Source organism: Neoarius graeffei, chromosome 2 (assembly GCF_027579695.1).
Source record: "Neoarius graeffei isolate fNeoGra1 chromosome 2, fNeoGra1.pri, whole genome shotgun sequence".
Lineage (NCBI taxonomy): Eukaryota > Metazoa > Chordata > Actinopteri > Siluriformes > Ariidae > Neoarius > Neoarius graeffei.
The window spans coordinates 45,848,837-45,872,625 of record NC_083570.1 but is presented as its reverse complement, the minus strand read 5'-3'; the positions used below and the strand labels follow the sequence as shown (position 1 = coordinate 45,872,625).

At 42.2% G+C, this 23,789-nt stretch overlaps 1 protein-coding gene across 1 annotated transcript; it reads left to right on the top strand.

Moving 5' to 3' along the window:
• Window positions 1–2,386: 2,386 nt before the first annotated feature.
• Window positions 2,387–21,540, top strand: med21 (mediator complex subunit 21). The gene is made up of 4 exons (XM_060907933.1): window positions 2,387–2,475; window positions 14,939–15,053; window positions 15,150–15,250; window positions 20,949–21,540. Exons 1-4 carry the CDS (start codon window positions 2,434–2,436, stop codon window positions 21,126–21,128), a joined length of 438 nt encoding a protein of 145 aa, XP_060763916.1. The 5' UTR covers window positions 2,387–2,433; the 3' UTR covers window positions 21,129–21,540.
• Window positions 21,541–23,789: the final 2,249 nt, after the last annotated feature.

The window sequence follows — 23,789 nt, the reverse complement described above, 5'->3', positions numbered from 1 at the left end:
TGTTGTCATGAAATTTAAAATCACCTAATTTTCTCTTTAAATGATACATTTTCTCAGTTTAAACATTTGATATGTCATCTATGTTCTATTCTGAATAAAATATGGACTTTTGAAACTTCCACATCATTGCATTCCATTTTTATTTACAATTTGTACTTTGTCCCAACTTTTTTGGAATCGGGGTTGTATAATATATGTAATACTCAAGTCTTTAAAGAGGTTTCTGTGGACCTTTGTGAATGATGTACCTGGAAGAGAAGAGCAGGGAGGATTGAGAATTGAGCGGCTGTGGTTTGTTTACGTCCAATACTAAAACTTATAGTGTCCGAGCAATCATTGCGAAGACGAGTACAAAAAGCCCAAAAAGTCCTACTTACCCTGGCATAAACAATACAAGGTTTATCTTGTAGTGTCCTGATCCCCAGATCTTTAACCCAGCCACATATAAAAAGTTGTACACCTCCATGCTCCTCCAGGTTTTCATCTGTTTGTCTGTGTAGAACAATGTCTGCAGCACCAAGTAGTTTGAGATATTGGGGAACTCAACGGATGGATAATTTTCCAACTCATAGGAAAAATCCTTCTTTGTTAGCGTGTAAGGATCTAATCCCATTGAGTAGTTTCTATATCCACTTCTTTTGAGTGTACTTCTTATTTTTAATAACTTGCTTGTTTGCTGTACACAAACATGGCAATAAGTTCTTGTGTTCATGGACCAGACTCCACTTTTGGATCATTAATCCTTTTTGACTGAGAATGACCTGCATGCAGGGTTTTATGTTGGCTTCTGGCACATCCATACAGTTTTAAATACAACACCTACAATTAAAAACAGTTCATTATTATTGCATTTATTTAATTCCTGGGCTCCCATCTGTAACAGGGAGTGATGTTGTATTCCATTAATACACTTCCATCCATCCATTATCTGTAACTGCTTATCCTGTGCAGGGTCGCGGGCAAGCTGGAGCTGACTATGGGCGAGAGGCGGGGTACACCCTGGACAAAAGGGGTAAACAACCATTCACACTCACACCTACGGTCAATTTAGAGCCACCAGTTAACCTAACCTGCATGTCTTTGGACTGTGGGGGAAACCGGAGCACCCGGAGGAAACCCATGTGGACATGGGGAGAACATGCAAACTCCACACAGAAAGGCCCCCGTCAGCCATTGGGCTCAAACCCAGAACCTTCTTGCTGTGAGGTGACAGTGCTAACCACTACACCACCGTGCCGTCCCATTAATACACTTTACAATAGATTACCATATTAGATTCTAATAGAATAGACGAGCCAAAATAATTGGGAATCTTTTTGAATGGGCCCGACTTGTAACAAGTATGAATAGGTGGACTTCAAAGTAGAAAAGATTGAGAACCCCTGCTTTATGCTCATGCCAGAGATATGAATGTGAAAGACAGGACTTTGTATTAGGGATGCAGAAAAGTTGGGCTTGCTAGAATAAACATTGTGAGATGTGGAGAAAAGGGGCTGTGGGTTGTAAACTCCTTATCAAGTTTCCAATGAGAACCAGTCTGAGAATTATCCATTCATCCATTATCTGTAACCGCTTATCCTGTGCAGGGTCACAGCCAAGCTGAAGTCTATCCCAGCTGACTATAAGCGAGAGATGGGGTACACCTTGGACAAGTCGCCAGATCACCGCAGGGCTGACACATACAGTAGAGACAAACATTCATTCATACTCACAACTATGGTCAATTTAGAGTCGCCAATTAGCCTAACCTGCATGTCTTTGGACTGTAGGGGAAACCGGAGCACCCAGAGGAAACCCATACAGACACGGGGAGAACATGCAAACTCTACACAGAAATGCCTCTGCCAGCCACTGGGCTCGAACCCAGAACCTTCTTGCTCTGAGACGACAGTGCTAACCACTACACCACCGTGCCATCCATCCATTATCTCTAGCCGCTTTATCCTTCTACAGGGTCGCAGGCAAGCTGGATCCTATCCCAGCTGACTATAAGCGAGAGGTGGGGTACACCCTGGACAAGTCACCAGATCATCACAGGGCTGACACATAGAGACAAACATTCATTCACACTCACATTCACACCTACGGTCAATTTAGAGCCACCAATTAACCTAACCTGCATGTCTTTGGACTGTGGAGCACCCAGAGGAAACCCACACAGACACGGGGAGAACATGCAAACTCCACACAGAAACGCCTCTGCCAGCCACTGGGCTCGAACCCAGAACCTTCTTGCTCTGAGACGACAGTGCTAAACACTACACCACCGTGCCACCCACTCTGAGAATTATTCCAATGCTAAATCTTGACCAATAGATGGCAGTAATGTAACTCTTACGGATGCTAGTTGCTGTTAAACTCCAAGGAAGAAGAAGAAGAATCAGAAGAGTCGACTCCTTCGCAAACGACACATGATTCTAAAGAACAGACAAGATGGCGGACAGGCTAACGCAGCTCCAGGACGCAGTCAACTCTGTAAGCTAATATTTGTGTTTTAGATGAATGTTCGATTCAGTAGTATGTGTTTTAATGGTCAGAACTGATATTTTAGTAGTTATATGATATTTAATTTATCGTAAATAAGGTTTTTAGCAGAGTAGAGTCGATATTTATTAGTAAAGTAAGTCTGAGATGTTCCCACTGAGACACTAACATGGTGTTGGGGTTTTCTTACAGTTAGAGACTATAGTTCCTCTGTAACTTATACTGAAGTGTTTAACAACATAGCCATGTCAGTGTCACTACTGGGTTGAGAACAACAACCAGTAAGAGCAGCACTTTATTGGGTTTATGGTGCTACTGGTCCCTGTGTGCAGCATCTATGCTTGGAATCATCTGCTAATTGTGCATCTTCTTGGATGGTAGGGCTGGGCAAGATGACATCAATATAGTGATTTATTATATATTTTCTAAGATATCATGATGTAGATTTTTGTTTAATGTTCTGTACACTTGATTTCTGGTCTCTTTTTTTTCAAACTTTTTATTGAAGAAGAAGAAACCTTTATTTGTCACATGCACACTTCAAGCACAGTGAAATTCATCCTCTGCGTTTAACCCATCTGAAGCGGTGAACACACGCACACACTCAGAGCAGTGGGCAGCCACACTAGAGCACCCGGGGAGCAGTCAGGGGTCAGGTACCTTGCTCAAGGGCATCTCAGCCCAAGGCCGCCCCACGTTAACCTAACTGCATGTCTTTGGATTGTGGAGGAAACCCACGCAGACACGGGGAGAACATGCAAACTCCACACAGAAAGGCCCTCGCCGGCCACTGGGTTCGAACCCGGAACCTTCTTGCTGTGAGGCGACCGTGCTAACCACTACACCACCGTGCTGCCCCAATGTGTATTGACTGTTATGCCGCTTTTCCACTACCAACGCGGCTGAGTTGGGCTGAGTGGGGCTGTTGGAGTTGCATTTCGACTACAACCGTGCTGGCTGGAGGTGGGTGGACACATTGGGTGGAGTTAGCGAAAGTGGGTGGACGTCACGTGATGTCGTTAGGCGGCACAAACAGTGACATCAGTGACCTTTTAAGCGGTAGTCTCACGACCCGGATAGTAAACAATAAACATGGAGGACATGGAGTCGTTAGTGTTGCTGGTCTTGGTGCTGTGGCTTGTTGTCACCGACAACGCCAGCAGATACTGGCAAGAGCGTATAGATGAGGTGAGGCGCATAAGGCTTCAGAAATTCTTGTAATTCTTCTTCTTCCGGGTTTACGGTGTTTACAGATCCCAGCGTGCTCGCGGGGCGTGTGTGGGCGTGTGAGGACACTCCTCACCAATCAGTGCACAGGGGAGTGTCTCCTCACGCCCCTAGCCCCACTCGGCTCGGTTTGGCTCGCTTCAGCCCCACTCCAAAACTGTGCGAGATTTGGGTGCTGAGTAGGGCTGAAGCGAGCTGAAAAAGGGTAGTGGAAAAGGGACATTAGAACTGGGGTTCTAGCAGTCAGTACATATAGTCCATGCATAGAACCACTTGATTTTTTTTTTTTTGTCCCCCCCCCCCTTTAAATTGAACATAATTTTTTTTTTTTTTTTAAAGATATTTTTTTGGGGGGGCGTCATGGTTCAGGTGGATAAGGCACCATGCCATAAATCCGGGGACCCGGGTTCGATCCTGACCCGGGGTCGTTTCCCGATCCCTCCCCGTCTCTCCTGCTCGTTTCCTGTCTCTACGCTGTCCTATCCAAATAAAGGTGAAAAAAGCCCAAAAAATATCTTAAAAAAAAAAAAGATTTTTTGGGGCTTTTTTTCACCTTTATTGGATAGGACAGTGTAGAGACAGGAAATGAGCGGGAGAGAGACAGGGAGGGATCGGGAAATGACCTCGGGTTGGAATCGAACCTGGGTCCCCGGATTCATGGCATAGCGCCCCCTCCACCTGAGCCACGACACCCCCTAAACTGAACATATTTAACGAAACACAATATTAAAGAAGAGTAAGACCGAGACCAAAAAAAAACCCTTCTTCTTTTGGCTGCTCCTGATTAGGGGTCGCCACAGCGGATTTATTGTCTCCATTGCTCCCTGTTTTCCGCATCCTTGCCACTTTCATGTCCTCTCTCACCACATCCATGTATCTCCTCGCTTTCATTTGCCTGGCAGCTCCATCCTCAACATTCTCCTTCCCACATGCTCTGCATCTCTTCTCTTTCCCAGAAAGACTCTTTCTCTTCATTCTCACATCCAACCTGTGGGGCGTACGCACTGATTACCACTCCGTGAATCTCCAACTTCATGCCTATGACTCTATCTGACACCCTCTTCACATCAATCACACTGTTGACCAACTCTCCCCTACCAACACCATTTCGCTTTCCATCGACTCCATAATAAAACAACTTACATCCATCTCCAATGTTCTTGGCCTTGCTTCCTTTCCACCTCGTCTCCTGCACACACACACAATGTCTAACTTCCTTCTTTCCATCATACCTGCTAACTCTCTCGCTGTGCCAGTCAGTGTTCCCACATTCAGTGTTCCTACCCTCAATTCTAAGCTCCTTCCTTTCCATCTTTCACGCTTTCTCCTAACACGCCCCCCCCTTTCTCCTTCTCCGTTTTGGCGCAACAGTAGCACACTTTCCACCGGCACCCTGTTGACCAATAGTACCAGAGGCAGTCGTTGTTAACCCGGGCCCCGACCGATCCGGTATGGTCTCATCTCATTATCTGTAACCGCTTTATCCTGTTCTACAGGGTCGCAGGCAAGCTGGAGCCTATCCCAGCTGACTACGGGCAAAAGGCGGGGTACACCCTGGACAAGTCGCCAGGTCATCACAGGGCTGACACATAGACACAGACAACCATTCACATTCACACCTACGCTCAATTTAGATTCACCAGTTAACCTAACCTGCATGTCTTTGGACTGTGGGGGAAACCGGAGCACCCGGAGGAAACCCACGCGGACACGGGGAGAACATGCAAACTCCACACAGAAAGGCCCTCGCCGGCCACGGGGCTCAAACCCGGACCTTCTTGCTGTGAGGTGATGGCGCTAACCACTACACCACCGTGCCACCGATCCGGTATGGTATTTCTCTTTTCATTCCGCATGTTAGATTTGGCACAGTTTTACGCCGGATGCCCTTCCTGACGTAACCCTCTCCAATTTATCCAGGATTGGGACCGGCACCAAGAGTACGCTTATGCACCCCCAGTGGCTGGCTTTCAGAGACAAAAAAACAAAACCACACACCACCAGGCTAACATAATTACATCTAAATTACTAAGACATGCTGTAGTCAGGTCCCATGTTACTAATTGGGTAAGACAAAGTTCAGTCCAGCAGGGTCCACTGTGTCCAAAACTGGTTGTTGTGTCTTGATGAAACCCTTGGTTTTTCCAGTGGAAGTACTTTCAGTACGTCCTTATACCAATCGTCCAGTGCAGGGGTGTCCTTAGAGATCCAGAAATTGAGAATAGTCTTTCTTGCTATGTACAAGAGTATTCCAATCAATTTAGCGTTGAGTGTTCCTTGCACTGTCTGCTTTAGCTGCTAAAATGCACTGAAGGGGTGACGGATCCAAATCATATCCCACCAAGGTGACCACTTCATTCTTCACCTCCCTCCAGAACTTTTGTATCTTTACACGTTTCCAAAACATATGTATGTGTGTGCCCGTTTCTATATCACATTTAGGAGAGCCCAGACCAAGACCGCCCCTCAATCGTGGTGTACAATGAAGTCTATGTAAAATTTTAAATTGTTTCTCTCTATCAGCATTACAGCTCAGAATAGTAATGGCCCTTTTCCACTACCCTTTTTCAGCTCGCTTCAGCTCACTTCAGCCCGACACGGCTCGTGTTTCGACTACCAAAAACCAGCACGACTCAGCTCGTTTCAGCCCTGCTTAGCCCCTAAAACTCGCACCGTTTTGGAGTGGGGCTGAAGCGAGCCAAGCCGTGCCGAGTGAGGCTGGGGGCGTGAGCAGACACTCCCCTGTGCACTGATTGGTGAGGAGGAGTGTCCTCACATGCCCACACACGCCCCGCGAGCATGCTGGGATCTGTAAACACCGCAAACCCGGAAGAAGAAGAATTACGAATTACGAGAATTTCTGAAGCCTTATGCGCCTCGCCTCATCTATACGCTTTTGCCAGTATCTGTTGGCGTTGTCGGTGACAACAAGCCACAGCACCAAGACCAGCAACACTAACGACTCCATGTTTACTATTCGGGTCGCGAGACTACCGCTTAAAAGATCACTGAATCAGTGACATACAGAGCATCGTGGACGAGTTCGCGGAGTGCAAGGCTCGTCGTATGCCCTTCAAATAATGCGCGCAGTAGGCTATTGATGTTTTATTATGAGCCATGTACAGTATGTCGCCTAATGTTTTTTTGTTTCTGAGTTACATGTTCGTTTGAAGGACTTAATGTACAAAATAACATAGTTGCACCCCGGAGTGTTGAAATTGGTAAACACAGTGCATTCAGTGAGGTTTGCACCGCCCTCCTTTTATTTCTGACTCTTCCTGTCACCGTTGCAACCTCTGAGCGCTCATTCGTATGCCCTTCAAATAATGTGCGCAGTATAGGCTATTGATGTTTTATTATGAGCCATGTACAGTATCCTAATGTTTTTTGTTTCTGAGTTACATGTTCGTTTGAAGGACTTGATGTACTAAATAACACAGTTGCACCCGGTAGTGTTGAAATTGGTAAACACCGCAGTTGCGGACATTTTGTAGCCTAAAATGATGTTATGATAAGCTTTAATAAAGGGCCCGGTCATTTGCCCCGCCCCCGGCCCGGCTCTGACTTGTTCCGCCACTGTCACTGATGTCACTGTTTGCGCTGCTTAACGACATCACGTGACGTCCACCCACTTTCGCTAACTCCACCCAATGTGTCCACCCACTTCCAGCCAGCACGGTTCAGCGCGGTTGTAGTCGAAATGCAACTCCAACAGCCCCGCTCAGCTCGACTCAGCACGGCACGGCTCAGCCGCGTTTGTAGTGGAAAAGCGGCATAAGTCTATGATTGTTGCCCAGACATTCTCATCTATCTGACAATCTATATTGCTCTGCCATTGCTTTCGGATATGGTCAGTAGAATAATTAGAGTTTAGGCCGAACATGTCTGTGAAGATTCTCAGTCCTCCAGGTACATAGTAATCTGTGGTTGGTTGAAGAGAGCAACTGGACTTGCTTGAAGATTCTTGAAAACGTTTCGCCTCTCATCCGAAAGGCTTCCTCAGTTCTGTCTGACTAATAGGGAGTATCAGGTATTTATCCTCTCATGGATCATCATAGAATCCGATGATTCGGATGAGAGGTGAAACGTTTTCAAAAATCTTCAAGCAAGTCCAGTTGCTCTCTTCTACCAACCACAGATTACTATGTACCTGGATGACTGAGATTCTTCACAGACATGTTTCTACGCACTTTGGAATGAGATCCCTTCGACTGGTGCGGGAGTATGAGAGGACTTCATGAAAACTGGCAGACATCTTAGCCAGAGAGGATCGTTCATTTTTGTGAACCTGGAACGGCCATCACTGAACAGAGGTGGGGGTCTATGACATCTTTTATCAGCCACCTACTATGCAGCCATCAGCATTCTGATTCGGATTCTATTATGATCCATGAGAGGATAAATACCGGATACTCTCTATTAGTCAGACAGAACTGAGGAAGCCTTTCGGATGAGAGGTGAAACGTTTTCAAGAATCTTCAAGCAAGTCCAGTTGCTCTCTTCTACCAACCACAAGTTTAGGCCGAAAGTTTCATAAACATGAGAGAGAAATCTTCTCAGTATGGGTTGTTTTAAGAATGTCTGTCTGTGTTCCAAAAAAGACTCATTTGGAGCATGTCTGTTTTTTGGTATATAATGTCTAAACTTTTTTAATCGCAAAGACAAACTCTGGAAGCAGCTGAGCTGATTTTTGTACTGAATCTGAAAAATCGTATACTTTTTGTACAATATGGTTGTAAAATTACATTAATGGCATTTAACAGAAGCTATTATCCAGAGTGACGTACAAGATACCCAGAGCAGCCTGGGGGTTAGGTGCCTGGCTCAAGGGTACTTCAGCCATTCCTGCTGGTGCAGGGAATCGAACCGGTGTTCTTTTGGTCCCAAAACTGCTTTGCTAACCTTTAAGCCATTTGGTCCCAAAATTGCTTCTCTAACCATTAGGTCATGGCTTTCCCCATTATTTTAAAATAATGTATTTAAATGATTTATTAATAGTGTCGCTTCATAGCAAGAAGGTTCTGGGTTCGAGCCCAGTGGCTGGCGAGGGTCTTTGTGTGGAGTTTGCATGTTCTCCCCGTGTCCGTGTGGGTTTCCTCCGGGTGCTCCGGTTTCCCCCACAGTCCAAAGACATGCAGGTTAGGTTAACTGGTGACTCTAAATTGACCGTAGGTGTGAATAGTTGTTTGTGTCTGTGGCCCTGTCCACATGGCAATGGATTCAGGTGAATCCGATACAATTGTTTATCGTTTCGGCCTGGCGTCCACACAGCACCGGCGTTTTGGGTGCCCCAAAACGAAATCTTTTGAGAACGGGTTCCAGAGTGGAAAAATCTGGCAACGGAGCCGTTGCGAAGTCGTCTGGATGAGTAGAACGGATTTGTTTACGATGACATCACAACCACATGACTGTGAGTGCTTCACGCCGGGTAGAAGTGTAACGAACTCGATGCGAGTTGTCAACAAATCCTATAACTTGGTTCATGAAATGCTCTTACAAAATATTTTCACTGTGAATATTTAATGTAATGGTGCAGAGTGAGAGAATAGCCCTTAGGGCAGAGTCTTTAGTCCAAACACTGCGGAAGCAGTACCAAACCACGCACCGCCCGTGCAAAAATAGGAAAAAAAAAGGAGCGATCTCACCTTCAGATGTTGGTTTAAGTTCGACAATACATTCCTCAAAAAGGGCGTAGAAGAACAAAGTAATCCATCAATGTATAGCATTCAATTTATTCCGGACCATTAAAGAATTCTGGAGGATATCAGAATGTTGGCGTACCGGCTTCCATCTACCCCCATTCGTTCCTCTTTCCGCATCTTTCGTTTTACGCTACTGATTAATAATCAAAACTTTATGTAGCTAATGCTACAGAAGAAGGGGTTTATGCGCATGCGTCTACTTCTATTGTTCTGGTGTCTCCGATGGGACCGTCTTACAGCGCACGTAGAGGTGTGGCATGTGTATTGCATCGTTTTCAGCAAGCGTTGCGTTGCCATATGTACCTGATATTTTACTGATCCGTTGCCCATGTGGACGCGATATTTAAAAAAAAAAAAGAACTCATTGCCGTTGTCATGTGGATGTAGCCTGTGTCAGCCCTGTGATGACCTGGCTACTTGTCCAGGGTGTACCCTGCCTTTCGCCCATAGTCAGCTGGGATAGGCTCCAGCTTGCCCGCGACCCTGCACAGGATAAGTGGTTACAGATGATGGATGGATGGATGGATGGATGGATGGATGGATTTATTAAGGCCAAAAAAAAGTGTGTGTTTCCGGTTACGTAGATTTCAAAACTAGGGTCGGTAGGCAAGCATTTTTTTTTTTTTTTGAAATTTTTTTTTTTCAAGATGGCTGCCATAACCTATATTTAGACAGGAATAATTTCACAAAATATAATGAATTTCTTTGCAGGTCACCTGATTTACCACCTTCTGATGAATCTGATGCAGCATGAGACACCTTAACATGAATTTTTCTGTAAATATAACAGCTCAATACACCATATGAGAGAGAGAGAGAGAGAGAGAGAGTAGCCCCGCCCCTCTCTGCTCCCTGAATGCAGCTCGTCGCCTTGGTAACGGTGCAGGGAAAAGACACAATATAACAAGCAAAGAGCGCTTTTTCTCTCTGAGAGTTCCCTCTCCTCGAACAACGCTGATTTACACGGAAACGGAAGGAGCTATTCACAAAATTCTTTCACATTGAGTGCTACAAGGCTCCCATGAACATATTAATGTAATTTTTTTTGTCCCTAGTGTAAAAAAATGTGGACACTAGAGCGAGTTAAAAACAAATGACTTTTCTGATTTTGCAGTAAAAGTGCTGCCACGTTTATAATGTGAGTCTATGGGGCAGCGTGGCTGTCCTCTCCTCACTTTCAGGCTTCTCATTCAAAAACTATAAATCCTATCGCTCAGGGAGACACTTGTCTTGATTCACACAATGTGTGACTACAACTTTTGAGAAAGTTGTGTGTGTAGAGTGAAAATTGTGGCTGAGAAAACAGTTTAAATGAGAAAGTTAGAGCTTTTTTTTTTTTTTTCAAGCTGCCTCCACTCTAAACTCCTGAGCCCCACTGGTGTGTAACGCCATAGACCCCCGTTATAAAGTGTGAATTTCTCCAGATTTGCTCATGGTGTTTGATCTGTGACTGATCAAAAAATATAGAGCCTAGCAAAAAAGTTGAATGCCAGATCCACACAGGAGAATTTTGTCTCCGTTTTAAAGTTTGAATCATGTCTGTAGGTGAAAGACAAAATAAGCGTCATCTCTGCTTCTGTTCCCTCCGACGGCCACGACACACTACTGCCTCCACCGAGTGCGTGCGCACACCGCGTGTGCGGTTCAGTTTGACATTATTGTCAGTCCGTTAGATAAACATTTAATTTTATTAAAATCAGAAATTAATATTTAGAGCCTGTGGGCTACAAAAATAAGTCATTAAAGTAGCCGGCTGGACTTAATTGTGTAGTCGGCTGTATGGCTGGCAGCCGGCGCTTGTGGAAAGCCCTGATTTTCCCAGTGAGTTACACAAACTTCCGGTTCACGTGGTTGGGTTATATGTAAAAGTCGCGACTGGGGAAAAAAACGAAAAAAAAGTTTAGGGTCGGGCGGTACGGATTAGGGTCGGTCGGGTAACCGTAAAAAAACACTTTTTTTTAATTTATTTATTTTTTTTTTTGGGCCTAATAGAATTTATTCAAGTATTATTTTTTTAGTTTTTTTTTTTTTTAAACACACACAACACTACACCACTTGTATTTTTTTTTATACGAGTGACATCGAGAACTACAACTGTAACATAATTAAATAATATTGGCTGGCTATTTTGAGTGTTATATCAGATATATTCTGTTCAGCTAGCATGATACTGAATGAGTCTAAGATGAGTTCAATATCATGCTAGCTGAATGGAATATATCTGATAGACCATGAAAAAAAGCTAGCCAATATTATTATACATGTACCTTTTGGGTGTTCAACGTGTCTCTCTTTCAAAATTGTCAAAATCTTCCGTATTTAATGAAACAAACCTGGTGGCCATGTTTGTTTGCAAATTATCACAGTCACTCACCAGCTCGGAAGTTTTACCTGTAATAAATATCTTATGGCGTTTTCAATTCACTGCGACAGTTTAGTGCGGGTGGTGCTGGCGAGCAAAGAAATGCTTCTGTGCATGCGTAGCAGAAAACTTCCTCACTGGATATTCGCATCATCTCCGACGTGTGACATGTCTTGACAACCATGCAGTATCGTAAACCGTATTCGACATTCGTTCTCCATTGGGTAGAGTGACGTAATGCACGTAGGATAATCACAATATTGTATGCTATCAAACCAAATGAATGAAACCCATTAGAAGGGAATAGAACATGTTTTTATTCCAAGGAAATAGTAGCCTGTATGTATAATATGTTGTTTACCAGCTGGGAGGTCCGTATCGTGAAATACCGTGACCGAGGTCAGTATTCAAGGCCGAGGTCACGGTATTTCATCATACGGACCGACCTTAAGCTGAGTAAATAATATATTTTTTTCTTTACCAAATTCTAACAGAAAACGAGAGCGCCCGAAAGGGAAAACCGAGCCGAGACGCCATTTTGAATCCTCATTCACGGCTGTAATGCAAATGGCTTCCTCCTCGGTATACAAGTGCACTTCCATGGCAGGAAAAAAAAACTACATTTTGCCGCCTATGTAGTCCCCTATTTATACAAATAGGAGTCATTCAGGATTCAGCCATGTTTTTGCTCGGCTTTCTCCTGAAATGTTTTCTTTTATTTCTTCTTCCTCAGGGTAGTAAAACTCGCTTTCGCTGTGAACACTGTTGTTATCGCTATCCATGCTGTAAAATTAATGCTGTTCTCCTGAGAAATGCTGGCAAAAATTTATAAGATTTTTGATAATCTTTTATAAATAAATCTTATAAAAAAAAAAGATAAATGTTGAAAAAAATTGCTACTAATGTTTGTTGTTGTTGTGAACAAGCGAGTCACCAGAGGTCCGTACCGTAGGATACGGACCCGCTTGCCAGCCAATCAGGATTTGATGAAAACCACACCGTGAAAAAAAAAAAATTCCCAATATTTCACTCAAGCTATGTCACTCCCAGTGTTTTCCCACTGACTGGTTCAAAATTAAACTTGTGGGTTTTTTTCTTTGGGGATGTGTCTGTATAATATAAAGAATGTTACACGGTTGCGCAAAGATATGAAGTTTATCTTCTCGTGTTGAAAAATGTATCACTCATTCAATTTGCTCACTCATGAAATATACATTCACCACTCGAAGACAAACTTTATTACTTTGCACCACCGTGTAATGTCCTCTATATATTGCCCAGCACTAATAGGGAGGAGGTTTGTGAGTATTGTTTGCTCTAGGTATTAAATTGCTCAATCAGGCTGTACATGCAGTAGCAACAGGATTTATTTATCTGTTTATTTACAGTGGGGCAAAAAAGTATTGTCAGTCACCAATTGTGCAAGTTCTCCCACTTAAAAAGATGAGAGGCCTGTAATTTTCATCATAGGTACACTTCAACTATGAGAGGCAAAATGAGAAGAAAAAAAAAATCCAGAAAATCACATTGTCTGCTTTTTAAAGAATTTATTTGCAAATTATGGTGGAAAATAAGTATTTGGTCAATAACAAAAGTTCATCTCAATACTTTGTTATATACCCTTTGTTGGCAATGACAGAGGTCAAACGTTTTCTGTAAGTCTTCACAAGGTTTTCACACACTGTTGCTGGTATTTTGGCCCATTCCTCCATGCAGATCTCCTCTAGAGCAGTGATGTTTTGGGGCTGTCGCTGGGCAACACGGACTTTCAACTCCCTCCAAAGATTTTCTATGGGGTTGAGATCTGGAGACTGGCTAGGCCACTCCAGGACCTTGAAATGCTTCTTACGAAGCCACTCCTTTGTTGCCCGGGCGGTGTGTTTGGGATCATTGTCATGCTGAAAGACCCAGCCACGTTTCATCTTCAATGCCCTTGCTGATGGAAGGAGGTTTTCACTCAAAATCTCACGATACATGGCCCCATTCATTCTTTCCTTTACACGGATCAGTCGTCCTGGTCCCTTTGCAGAAAAACAGCCCCAAAGCATGATGTTTCCACCCCCATGCTTCACAGTAGGTATGGTGTTCTTTGGATGCAACTCAGCATTCTTTCTCCTCCAAACACGACAAGTTGAGTTTTTACCAAAAAGTTCTATTTTGGTTTCATCTGACTATATGACATTCTCCCAATCCTCTTCTGGATCATCCAAATGCTCTCTAGCAAACTTCAGACGGGCCTGGACATGTACTGGCTTAAGCAGGGGGACACGTCTGGCACTGCAGGATTTGAGTCCCTGGCGGCGTAGTGTGTTACTGATGGTAGCCTTTGTTACTTTGGTCCCAGCTCTCTGCAGGTCATTCACTAGGTCCCCCCATGTGGTTCTGGGATTTTTGCTCACCGTTCTTGTGATCATTTTGACCCCACGGGGTGAGATCTTGCGTGGAGCCCCAGATCGAGGGAGATTATCAGTGGTCTTGTATGTCTTCCATTTTCTAATAATAATAATTGTTCCCACAGTTGATTTCTTCACACCAAGCTGCTTACCTATTGCAGATTCAGTCTTCCCAGCCTGCTGCAGGTCTACAGTTTTGTTTCTGGTGTCCTCTGACAGCTCTTTGGTCTTGGCCATAGTGGAGTTTGGAGTGTGACTGTTTGAGGTTGTGGACAGGTGTCTTTTATACTGATAACGAGTTCAAACAGGTGCCATTAATCCAGGTAACGAGTGGAGGACAGAGGAGCCTCTTAAAGAAGTAGTTACAGGTCTGTGAGAGCCAGAAATCTTGCTTGTTTGTAGGTGACCAAATACTTATTTTACCGAGGAATTTACCAATTAATTCATTAAAAATCCTACAATGTGATTTCCTGGATTCTTTCCCCCCATTCTGTCTCTCATAGTTGAAGTGTACCTATGATGAAAATTACAGGCCTCTCTCATCTTTTTAAGTGGGAGAACTTGCACAATTGGTGGCTGACTAAATACTTTTTTGCCCCACTGTATTTTGTTCTTGTTGTCTCCATAAAAGGACATTTAATACAATTTCTGTTGAACTGTCCATGTTTTGATGTAAAGTTGTTTGTCGTATATAAATATTAAATGTTAAAACTATGGAACAGCTGTTGTATGTTTTGATTCTTGTCCTGTTGTAAATGCCCGGATTGCAGTTGGCTGATCAGTTCTGTAATGCCATCGGAGTGCTGCAGCAGTGTGCCCCGCCCGCTTCCTTCAGCAACATCCAGACCGTCATTAACAAAGATCAGCCGTCGAACCCCACGGAAGGTAAAGACCTCCACAGCTGAGCTTCAGTTACACTATATTCCAATAACGCCATGTAATGGGCGTTGAAACTAAACTGGTCGGTTTCTCTTGCTCCAGAATATGCGCAGCTTTTCGCTGCCCTGATCGCAAGAACAGCTAAAGATGTCGATGTCTTGATTGACTCTTTGCCCAGTGAAGAATCCACAGCTGCTCTACAGGTATTAGCATTATCTCTGGTGTTGAGGTAAAGTGTCGCATGACAACAGATCTTTTGAAATGCATGACAATATTATCAGCGCCTCTTCTCCATTCACTGGTGCCTGAGGCAGAAAGAAAATGGTCCCGGTTTCTAAATTTAATGACGTAATTGAGAGAGAAATAATCTTTCTTAAACTATGAAGAGGAGCCATTAGATAAAGGTTAGGTCAGAAGTTTACATACATTCATCATGGACATGAATGTCATGGTAATATTGGACTTTTAGTGATTTTCTTTGAACTGTTCTTTTTCTGTGGCTGAATTATTGTACAACAAACCTCTTTAATGAGGGGGAAACGCAAGAATTTGGTGCACGAGTTTTCATTTATTTTATTTTTGGGTTTCTGAAAAATATACAAAGACCCACTTGGATTATTAATTCAGTAGTCCTGAAAGTTCCAAAATATCTTAACTTGCCGAAACCTCTTAACTTCCTGTTAGTGATGATGATCGACTAGAGCTGGTAGCTTCTCTGTGCACAACATAAGGGTTTGTTTGACAGCATTCACTGAACTGACCAACCACACAGTACAATGAGAGAGTCCAAGGAGCTCAGTGCAGATCTGAGAAAGAGGATCATAGATTTGCAAAACTCAGGAAAGTCTCTTGGAGCCGTTACTAAACAACTGCATATTCCAAGATCATCAGTTCAAACAATTGTGTGGAAGTACAAGTTATTTGGAGGTATAGTCACTTTGCTGGAAGACGACCCAAACTGTCACCCTCAGCTGAGAGGAAATTGATTCGAATGGTCAGGAACCACCAAGGCACAGGCCTACCATGAACTGGAAGCTGCTGGAACACTGTCTAAAGAAAGAAGCCCCTGCTCCAAAATCAGTACCTTCAGGTTAAACTAAAATGCACATTTAATTGAACTCTGCCATTTCTGGAAAGAAGAATCCAATCAAATATCCAACCAGAATTCAGCCAGAAGCTTGTTGATTGCTACCAAAATCATCTGGTGAAGGTGAAACTTGCTAAGAGGCATTTAACCAAATATTAGGTGTGCTGTATGTATAATTTTGACCCTGTATTGATTTCAGAAAACCCAAACAAGGTTTTGTAGAGTTTAAGTCGTGTTTAGACTAAAGAGCAAGAAAATGGGGAAACCAGCATGATCAATTAGAAAGAAAGCTTGCTGTGATGTGTATATATTTTCTCTATTATTTATTATTATTATTACATAGAGCGGCGGCTACAGTTTTCAGCAGTTCATAATTATCGACACCTTTTCAGATTTACCAATAAAAAACAGTTTTACAAAGGTGAGTTTCAGTTCCAACAGTTATTATTGGTCAATTAATCAACCGGAAGACCCGCCTCACCCTTTGATCTTGTCGTCTGATGACGCAGCTCGTTACCTGAGATGGAACTTTTTTTAGCACAATCAGTAATTTGAGGAAAACCCGGACGTTATCATCGCAGGTAAGCATGGTGGAAAGATCATGGACGTGTTTTTACTGATCAAATTCACCCATATTTCATGATCTCCTTGTCGAAACCTACTTTTGTTTCTTACTCTTTCATTTGACAGTCGCTGTTTTGTATCTAAACGTGTGTTTGAGAAGTTGCGTGAGGTGTCGATAATAGTGATCGCTTTCACCGGTGTCCACCATTATCGACACCCTGTGGAATTAAGGGACATTTACAACTGTTACGGATCGATCTTTGTGTAACATTGTTGAAGTAGATGAAGTGCTTTAAAAAAATAAGTGCTGTGATTTATTATTATAAGAATTTTTTTTCCTGATCCAGGACAGAATGGAATGTTTATAGAGTATTTGGAATCCGATTGCAATAAATAGAATTAGAGCAGAATTAAATTCCTAGCGTATAAAAAAAATTACATGCTTGAAATATTCAGATTTTTCCATTCAGATTTTTTTTTTGCAGTTTGTTGAAAATATCTACCACATATTACACTATCAGGAGACATTTTATATTTCGGTTCGAGGAATGACATGCGACCTTTGACCTGGATTTCCATGTGGTTACAGTGTCAATTTCCTGTTGACATTTATTGGTAAACTACAAAACTAGAAATTAATACAAATGACGACGAATCTCATCTCATTATCTGTAGCTGCTTTATCCTGTTCTACAGGGTCGCAGGCAAGCTGGAGCCTATCCCAGCTGACTACGGGCGAAAGGCGGGGTACACCCTGGACAAGTCGCCAGGTCATCACAGGGCTGACACAGACACAGACAACCATTCACACCTACGGTCAATTTAGAGTCACCAGTTAACCTAACCTGCATGTCTTTGGACTGTGGGGGAAACCGGAGCACCTGGAGGAAACCCACACGGACACGGGGAGAACATGCAAACTCCGCACAGAAAGGCCCTCGCCGGCCACGGGGCTTGAACCCGGACCTTCTTGCTGTGAGGCGACAGCGCTAACCACTACACCACCGTGCCGCCCCCATATATTTATATAAAATATATTTTGTATTAAATATACGTCGATGTAAAATAAATCTTTAAATAAAATATATATATAATATATATATATATATATATATATATATATATATATATATATTTTTTTTTAAATCTTTTTTATTTTTTATAGTTAAACACATACATACCAGTATATGCATATGTACATACAATATACCAAAATATATATACATAATATATACATACTTACATACGCATGAAAACTTCAATTATATATATAAAAAAAAAAAAAAAGAACAATGAACAAAAAAAACACTACCCTACCACCCCCCGCCCCTCCCGTCTCCCACGGCTCGTCCTGACAAAAAAAAAAAAAAAATGATACTGGTTACCGATGCATTCCTGAGTACAACAGACACACTCAGTTGGGCAGTACCTCCAAATTAGTGAAATATGAAATAAAGGGTTGCCATTTGTGAAAAAACTTGTCCGTACATCCTCTCAATGTATACTTAATTTTCTCCAGTTTTAGGAAAAACATGGTGTCTTTAAGCCACCTGAAAATGGAAGGACATTTAGCAGATTTCCAATGCAACAGTAAAGAACGTCTTGCTAGTAAGGATGTATAAGCAATAATATCCTTTTGTATAGAATTCAGTGCAAGTGAGGCATCAGGAATCCCAAAAATGGCAACCAACGGGCAAGCCTGCAGATTTACACCAAGAACAGTGGACATAATGGAAAAATAGCCTGTCCAAAAACTATTCAGCTCAGGGCAAAGAAAAAACATATGGCTGAGGTGACAGGGAGAGCCATGGCACTTATCACACGTATCTTCTACTTCTGGATATATTTCAGAAAGTCTTGACTTGGAAAAATGGACCCTGTGTAAAACTTTGAATTGGATAAGTCCAAGACGAGCACAAGAAGTAGTAGACTGTATCCTACCTACAGCGCGTTCCCAGACCTCTCCAGTTAATTGAATTCCCAGTTCCCTTTCCCATGCATTCTTAATTTTGTCATTTGACTGACTGTTTAATGCCAAAATGAAGTTATATATATATTTGAAATCATTCCTCTCTGATGTGGAGAACGTGAGAGCAAGCTTTCCCAAGGTTGCTCTGGAGGTACAGAGGGAAAATTAGGGAAATACTTAGAAACAAAATTACGAATTTGAAAATAGCGAAACAAATGAGTAGCAGGGAGTCCAAAATTAGATGACAAGTTGGCAAAACTATCGAAAACGCCATCTACATATAAGTGTTTAAATTGTTTGATACCCTTGTCATACCACCCTGAGAATGATGAGTCTAAGAGTGATGAAGGAAATAAGTGGTTGTTGTTTAAAGGACCCAAAGAAGATATGGCTGTGAATTTAAAGTGTCGTCTAAATTGATACCAGACCTTTAGTGTATTCAGAACCACTTGGTTATCAGTGTATAAAGAGAGTTTTGTAGGTAAAGAAGAATAGAGTAAAGCGGCTATGGAGGATCCCCTACAAGATGGTAGTTCTAATTTACACCAGCAGGTTCCAGGAGATTGTAACCAGTAGCAAAGTTTATGAATGTGAGCAGCCCAGTAATAAGATTGAAAACTGGGTAATGCAAGTCCACCACTAAGTCTGCATCTCTGCAATAAAGATTTACGAACCCTTGGTGATTTCCCAGCCCATATAAAAGAAGAAATTATCTTATCCAGTGAGTCAAAAAAGTTTTTTGGCAGAAAAAGAGGAATTGACATAAGAAAAGGAATTTTGGTAAAATATTCATTTTGACAACATTAATCCTGCCAATTAACGAAAGGGGTAGGTTACCCCACCTTTGAATATCCGATGTAATCTTTGAAATGAGAGGAGTGAAATTAGCTGCTGCAAGGCCAGATATTGAACGCGTCACATTTATACCTAGGTATTTGAACCCCGCCAAATTAAAATGAAAAGGCAAGTCTGACTGTTGGAGGCAACATGCTGCAGTGTTAATGGGAAAACATTCACTTTTCTCCAAATTCAATTTATAACCTGAAAACGAACTGAAGTTCTCCAGAATATTTAAAACGGGAGGGACAGAAGTTGCAGGATCAGTTACATACAATAACAAATCATCAGCATACAACGATAATTTATATTCAATCCCATTTCGAACGACTCCTCTAAATAAAGGGGAGGACCTTAGTATAACAGATAAAGGCTCAATAGCGACTGCAAAGAGCAAGGGCGACAAAGGACAGCCTTGGCGACATCCGCGACCCAGGACAAAATAATCAGAGTAGATATCGTTAGTATGGACACTAGCTTTTGGGGATGAGTAAAGAAGGCGAATCCAAGAAATGAATTTATCACCGAATCCAAATTTCTTCAGAACTGCAAACAGGTACTCCCACTCTACCCTATCAAAAGCTTTTTCAGCATCTAATGAAATTACAATCTCAGGAAGTTTAGATGAATACTTGGAGTAGATTATATTAAAAAGTGTACGGGTATTAAAAAACAGTTGGCGTCCTATTATAAAACCATTTTGCTCTTCAGATATAATAGAAGGGAGCACGTTCTCTAAACGAGATGCGATTACTTTAGCCAGCACCTTCACATCAGCATTAAGCAGAGATAACGGTCTGTAAGAACCACAGCTGGTTGGATCTTTATCTTTTTTAAGAAGGAGAGCTATAGTGGCTTGTGTCAGGGTTGGTGGTAAAGAACCAGATTCCAAGGATTCGTTGAAAACTGATAAGAGTAGTGGTGCCAGTTTTCCAATAAATGTTTTAAAAAATTCAATTGGAAACCCGTCGGGGCCAGGGGCTTTATGGGATATAAAATATATTTTTTTAAATAGAAAAAATCATCTGGATGTCAATAATTGTGGACTAAGGCGTCATGTGATCTGATACACTAAGTAATCGGAAATCAAGTTGTTTTTTTCCAGTGGAAGTTTGAGTAATTATTCATGCACAATTTACATCTTGAAAGTCTTTTTTCTACTTTTGCAACGGCCAAAAGATCGTTAAGGTGTCGGTAATTGTAGCCGCCACTCTAGATGGAAAAAAAACAAACAAACCAAAACACAGTAACATTGAAAGTGCTATAATGCAGAACTATATATTCTCGCTCTTAGCCATCTGCACTGTGTAGTTTACAGTCCTAGTTGTTTCAATAGATGGATCCAGTCATTGGCTTTTCGTTATTAATAAATATGACTCAGTTTAACAAATTATTCGTTAACCTGTTGGTATCCCTGTACCTTTTTCCTCTGTTCTTTTACCAGGCCGCCAGTCTGAGGCAACTGGAGGAGGAGAACCATGAAGCAGCAGCTCGGCTGGAAGAGGTGGTGTACAGAGGAGACTTACTGCTGGAGAAGATACAGAGCGCGCTGGCTGATATTGCGCAATCCCAACTACGCACACGCAGTGGTACATCCAGCCAACCCGTAGCCCCTGAACCCTGACTTCCAGCATTAAACTATGGACAGTATCTTCTCTCCACAACAGGGACTTCTCTAGTTCGTGCTCCTTGAGATCAGCCTGTACAGTTTGTCACCGATGCTGAGAGTCGTATCACTTTCTGGAGCTTTTTGCGTTCTGGCGTTTTATGCTCAAATGTTCTGATGTTGTCCCTGTGTTGCAACTATGACATGGATTAATATGAATGTCAATTTTGAATAGTCCGAGGTGTTAATGTTCACTGAATATTCACTGTAAAGTTGTTTTTGTTTTGCCAAGACTCTGGAAGTTTTCCTTTATGTAACAGTGTGCGTGAGGATTTTGTATCGTGTTCTAAAATGAAACGATGGTCATGTATCAATAACCATTTAAGTGCATGTTTTTGTTTGCATTAAATTTGTCATTCATTTAAAAAAATGATTGTGTAAGCTGTTGAGTCTGTAAATGTACTGAATTCACTTCTGTCCTCCTGAGTTGTGGATTAATGAGTATTTTTAAAAAAAAAAAAAAGTTTGTTAGCTCTGTAAAGGCACACATTTTTGTGCTTTAGAAACTTGTTTGGAAATCTGTGCCTTGGATTTTAAATTGTATGGAGCTGCTTCATTTTGAGACTAAAATGGCAGGTTGATTTCTGACATTTCAGATCACGGTTTTCTGCTGGAATTAGAAGGAAGCGCAAATGCACATCCACCTCTTCTGAAATGTAACCTTGAGCATGTTTGCGTCCTCTGTAACAAGGTTTCATAAACATCTTTTGCAGTGAGACACCCCTTCGGTAAAGTTTTTGTCTAACATATTTAAGTATGTGCAATAATGTCGTGTGTATTTAGTGGAGCCATAGAGCTGTTAGTTCCTGAACTTTTGTCAGGTCTGTCCGAAACACCCTTTTTCTCAGCGACCACAAATCATAGCCACTTGATGCTTGGTACCAAACTTCAGCTTGGGGTTGTATACTGTTTTCAGGTCTGTCGCACATCGACTTCCTGCTTATCGACAATGTATTTATGAAACGTATAGCGTGGATTTATAAAATTTTCATAACACTTTTTTCAGCAACTTTTCAAGCAACTGCTTGATATTTGGTACTGAGCTTCAGCTTGGGGTTCTATATCATGTGTACCATTTTTTAGGTCCGTCACCCATCAACTTGCTGTTTACTGACAATGAGATGTTTCGTAAACATGTTCTCTCTAGCTGCTTTATCCTGTTCTACAGGGTCGCAGGCAAGCTGGAGCCTATCCCAGCTGACTACGGGCGAAAGGCGGGGTACACCCTGGACAAGTCGCCAGGTCATCACAGGGCTGACACAGACAACCATTCACACTCACATTCACACCTACGCTCAATTTAGAGTCACCAGTTAACCTAACCTGCATGTCTTTGGACTGTGGGGGAAACCGGAGCACCCGGAGGAAACCCACGCGGACACGGGGAGAACATGCAAACTCCACACAGAAAGGCCCTCGCCGGCCCCGGGGCTCAAACCCGGACCTTCTTGCTGTGAGGCAACAGCGCTAACCACTACACCACCGTGCCGCCCTGTTTACAAAACATATAGCGTGGATTTTGACGCTATTTCAAAACGACAGTTTCCCAGGATGCTATTTGAAATCCCTGGGGAGAACACTGCTCTTTACTTACTAGTTTCAGGGTTAATTATTTGTTGAAGTCAGCATCCATAATAAGTGTCCTATTCCTTTGATTGCTTGCATTCTGATACCGGTATAAGCAAGAGCAGAGGGATACGGAAGTGAGCTCACAGTTGATCTTGTTTTTATAGCGCTTTTAACAATAAACATTGTCATAAAGCAGCTTTACAAAAAATTAAAGACTTGAGCTAATTTTATCCCCAATGAGCACGCCTGTGGCGACGGTGGTAAGGAGAAACCCCCCAGACATCATGAGGTAGAAACCTCGAGAGGAACCAGACTCAAAAGGGAACCCATCCTCATTTAAGGTAGCGTGATTATAAATAACTTGCTTCTATAACAGTGTCCTATAGAGTCACAAAGTATAACTGTGTAACCAGGAAATTCATTATATTTTGAACATGAAGTCTGTTTTGTTGAAGTTATAAACTGTTTGTTGATGGAAACTTGAGTGAAAAACTTCATGACAACTGCAGTCCTAGAGTTAGCAAGTTAACTGAAGTCTTCAGCCATAAAAGCATTACTGTAAGAGTCCAGAGCATCTTCCAAGTGCGACTTTCGACTGTCCATATGGGACCGTCCTCTACCAACAGAATACATAATTAGTTATACAACTGTAACTGCATAGACAGAGGATATTACATGGTTCTGCCAAGATATGGAGTTTATCTTCAAGTGGGGAACATGTTCACAAATGAGCAAAGTGAACGAGGGAAAATATTTTTCAACACGAGAAGATAAACTTCATATCTTCGTGCCACTGTGTAATGTTCTTTATGGACACATCCAAAAAATAAAACAAAATGCAAGTTAATCAAAAGAATTTTAATTTTGAACCAGTTCACCATTATGACAACGCATCTAGTCCGTGGAGAAAACACTGGGAATGATGTCATCGGAGTGAAATATCGGGAATTCAACTATTCACATTCACTGGACATGAGCAATCGTGCGTTCTGATTGGCTACTCTACTACAAGGATATCAACTCCTATAGATGACTTGCAACCATGTGATC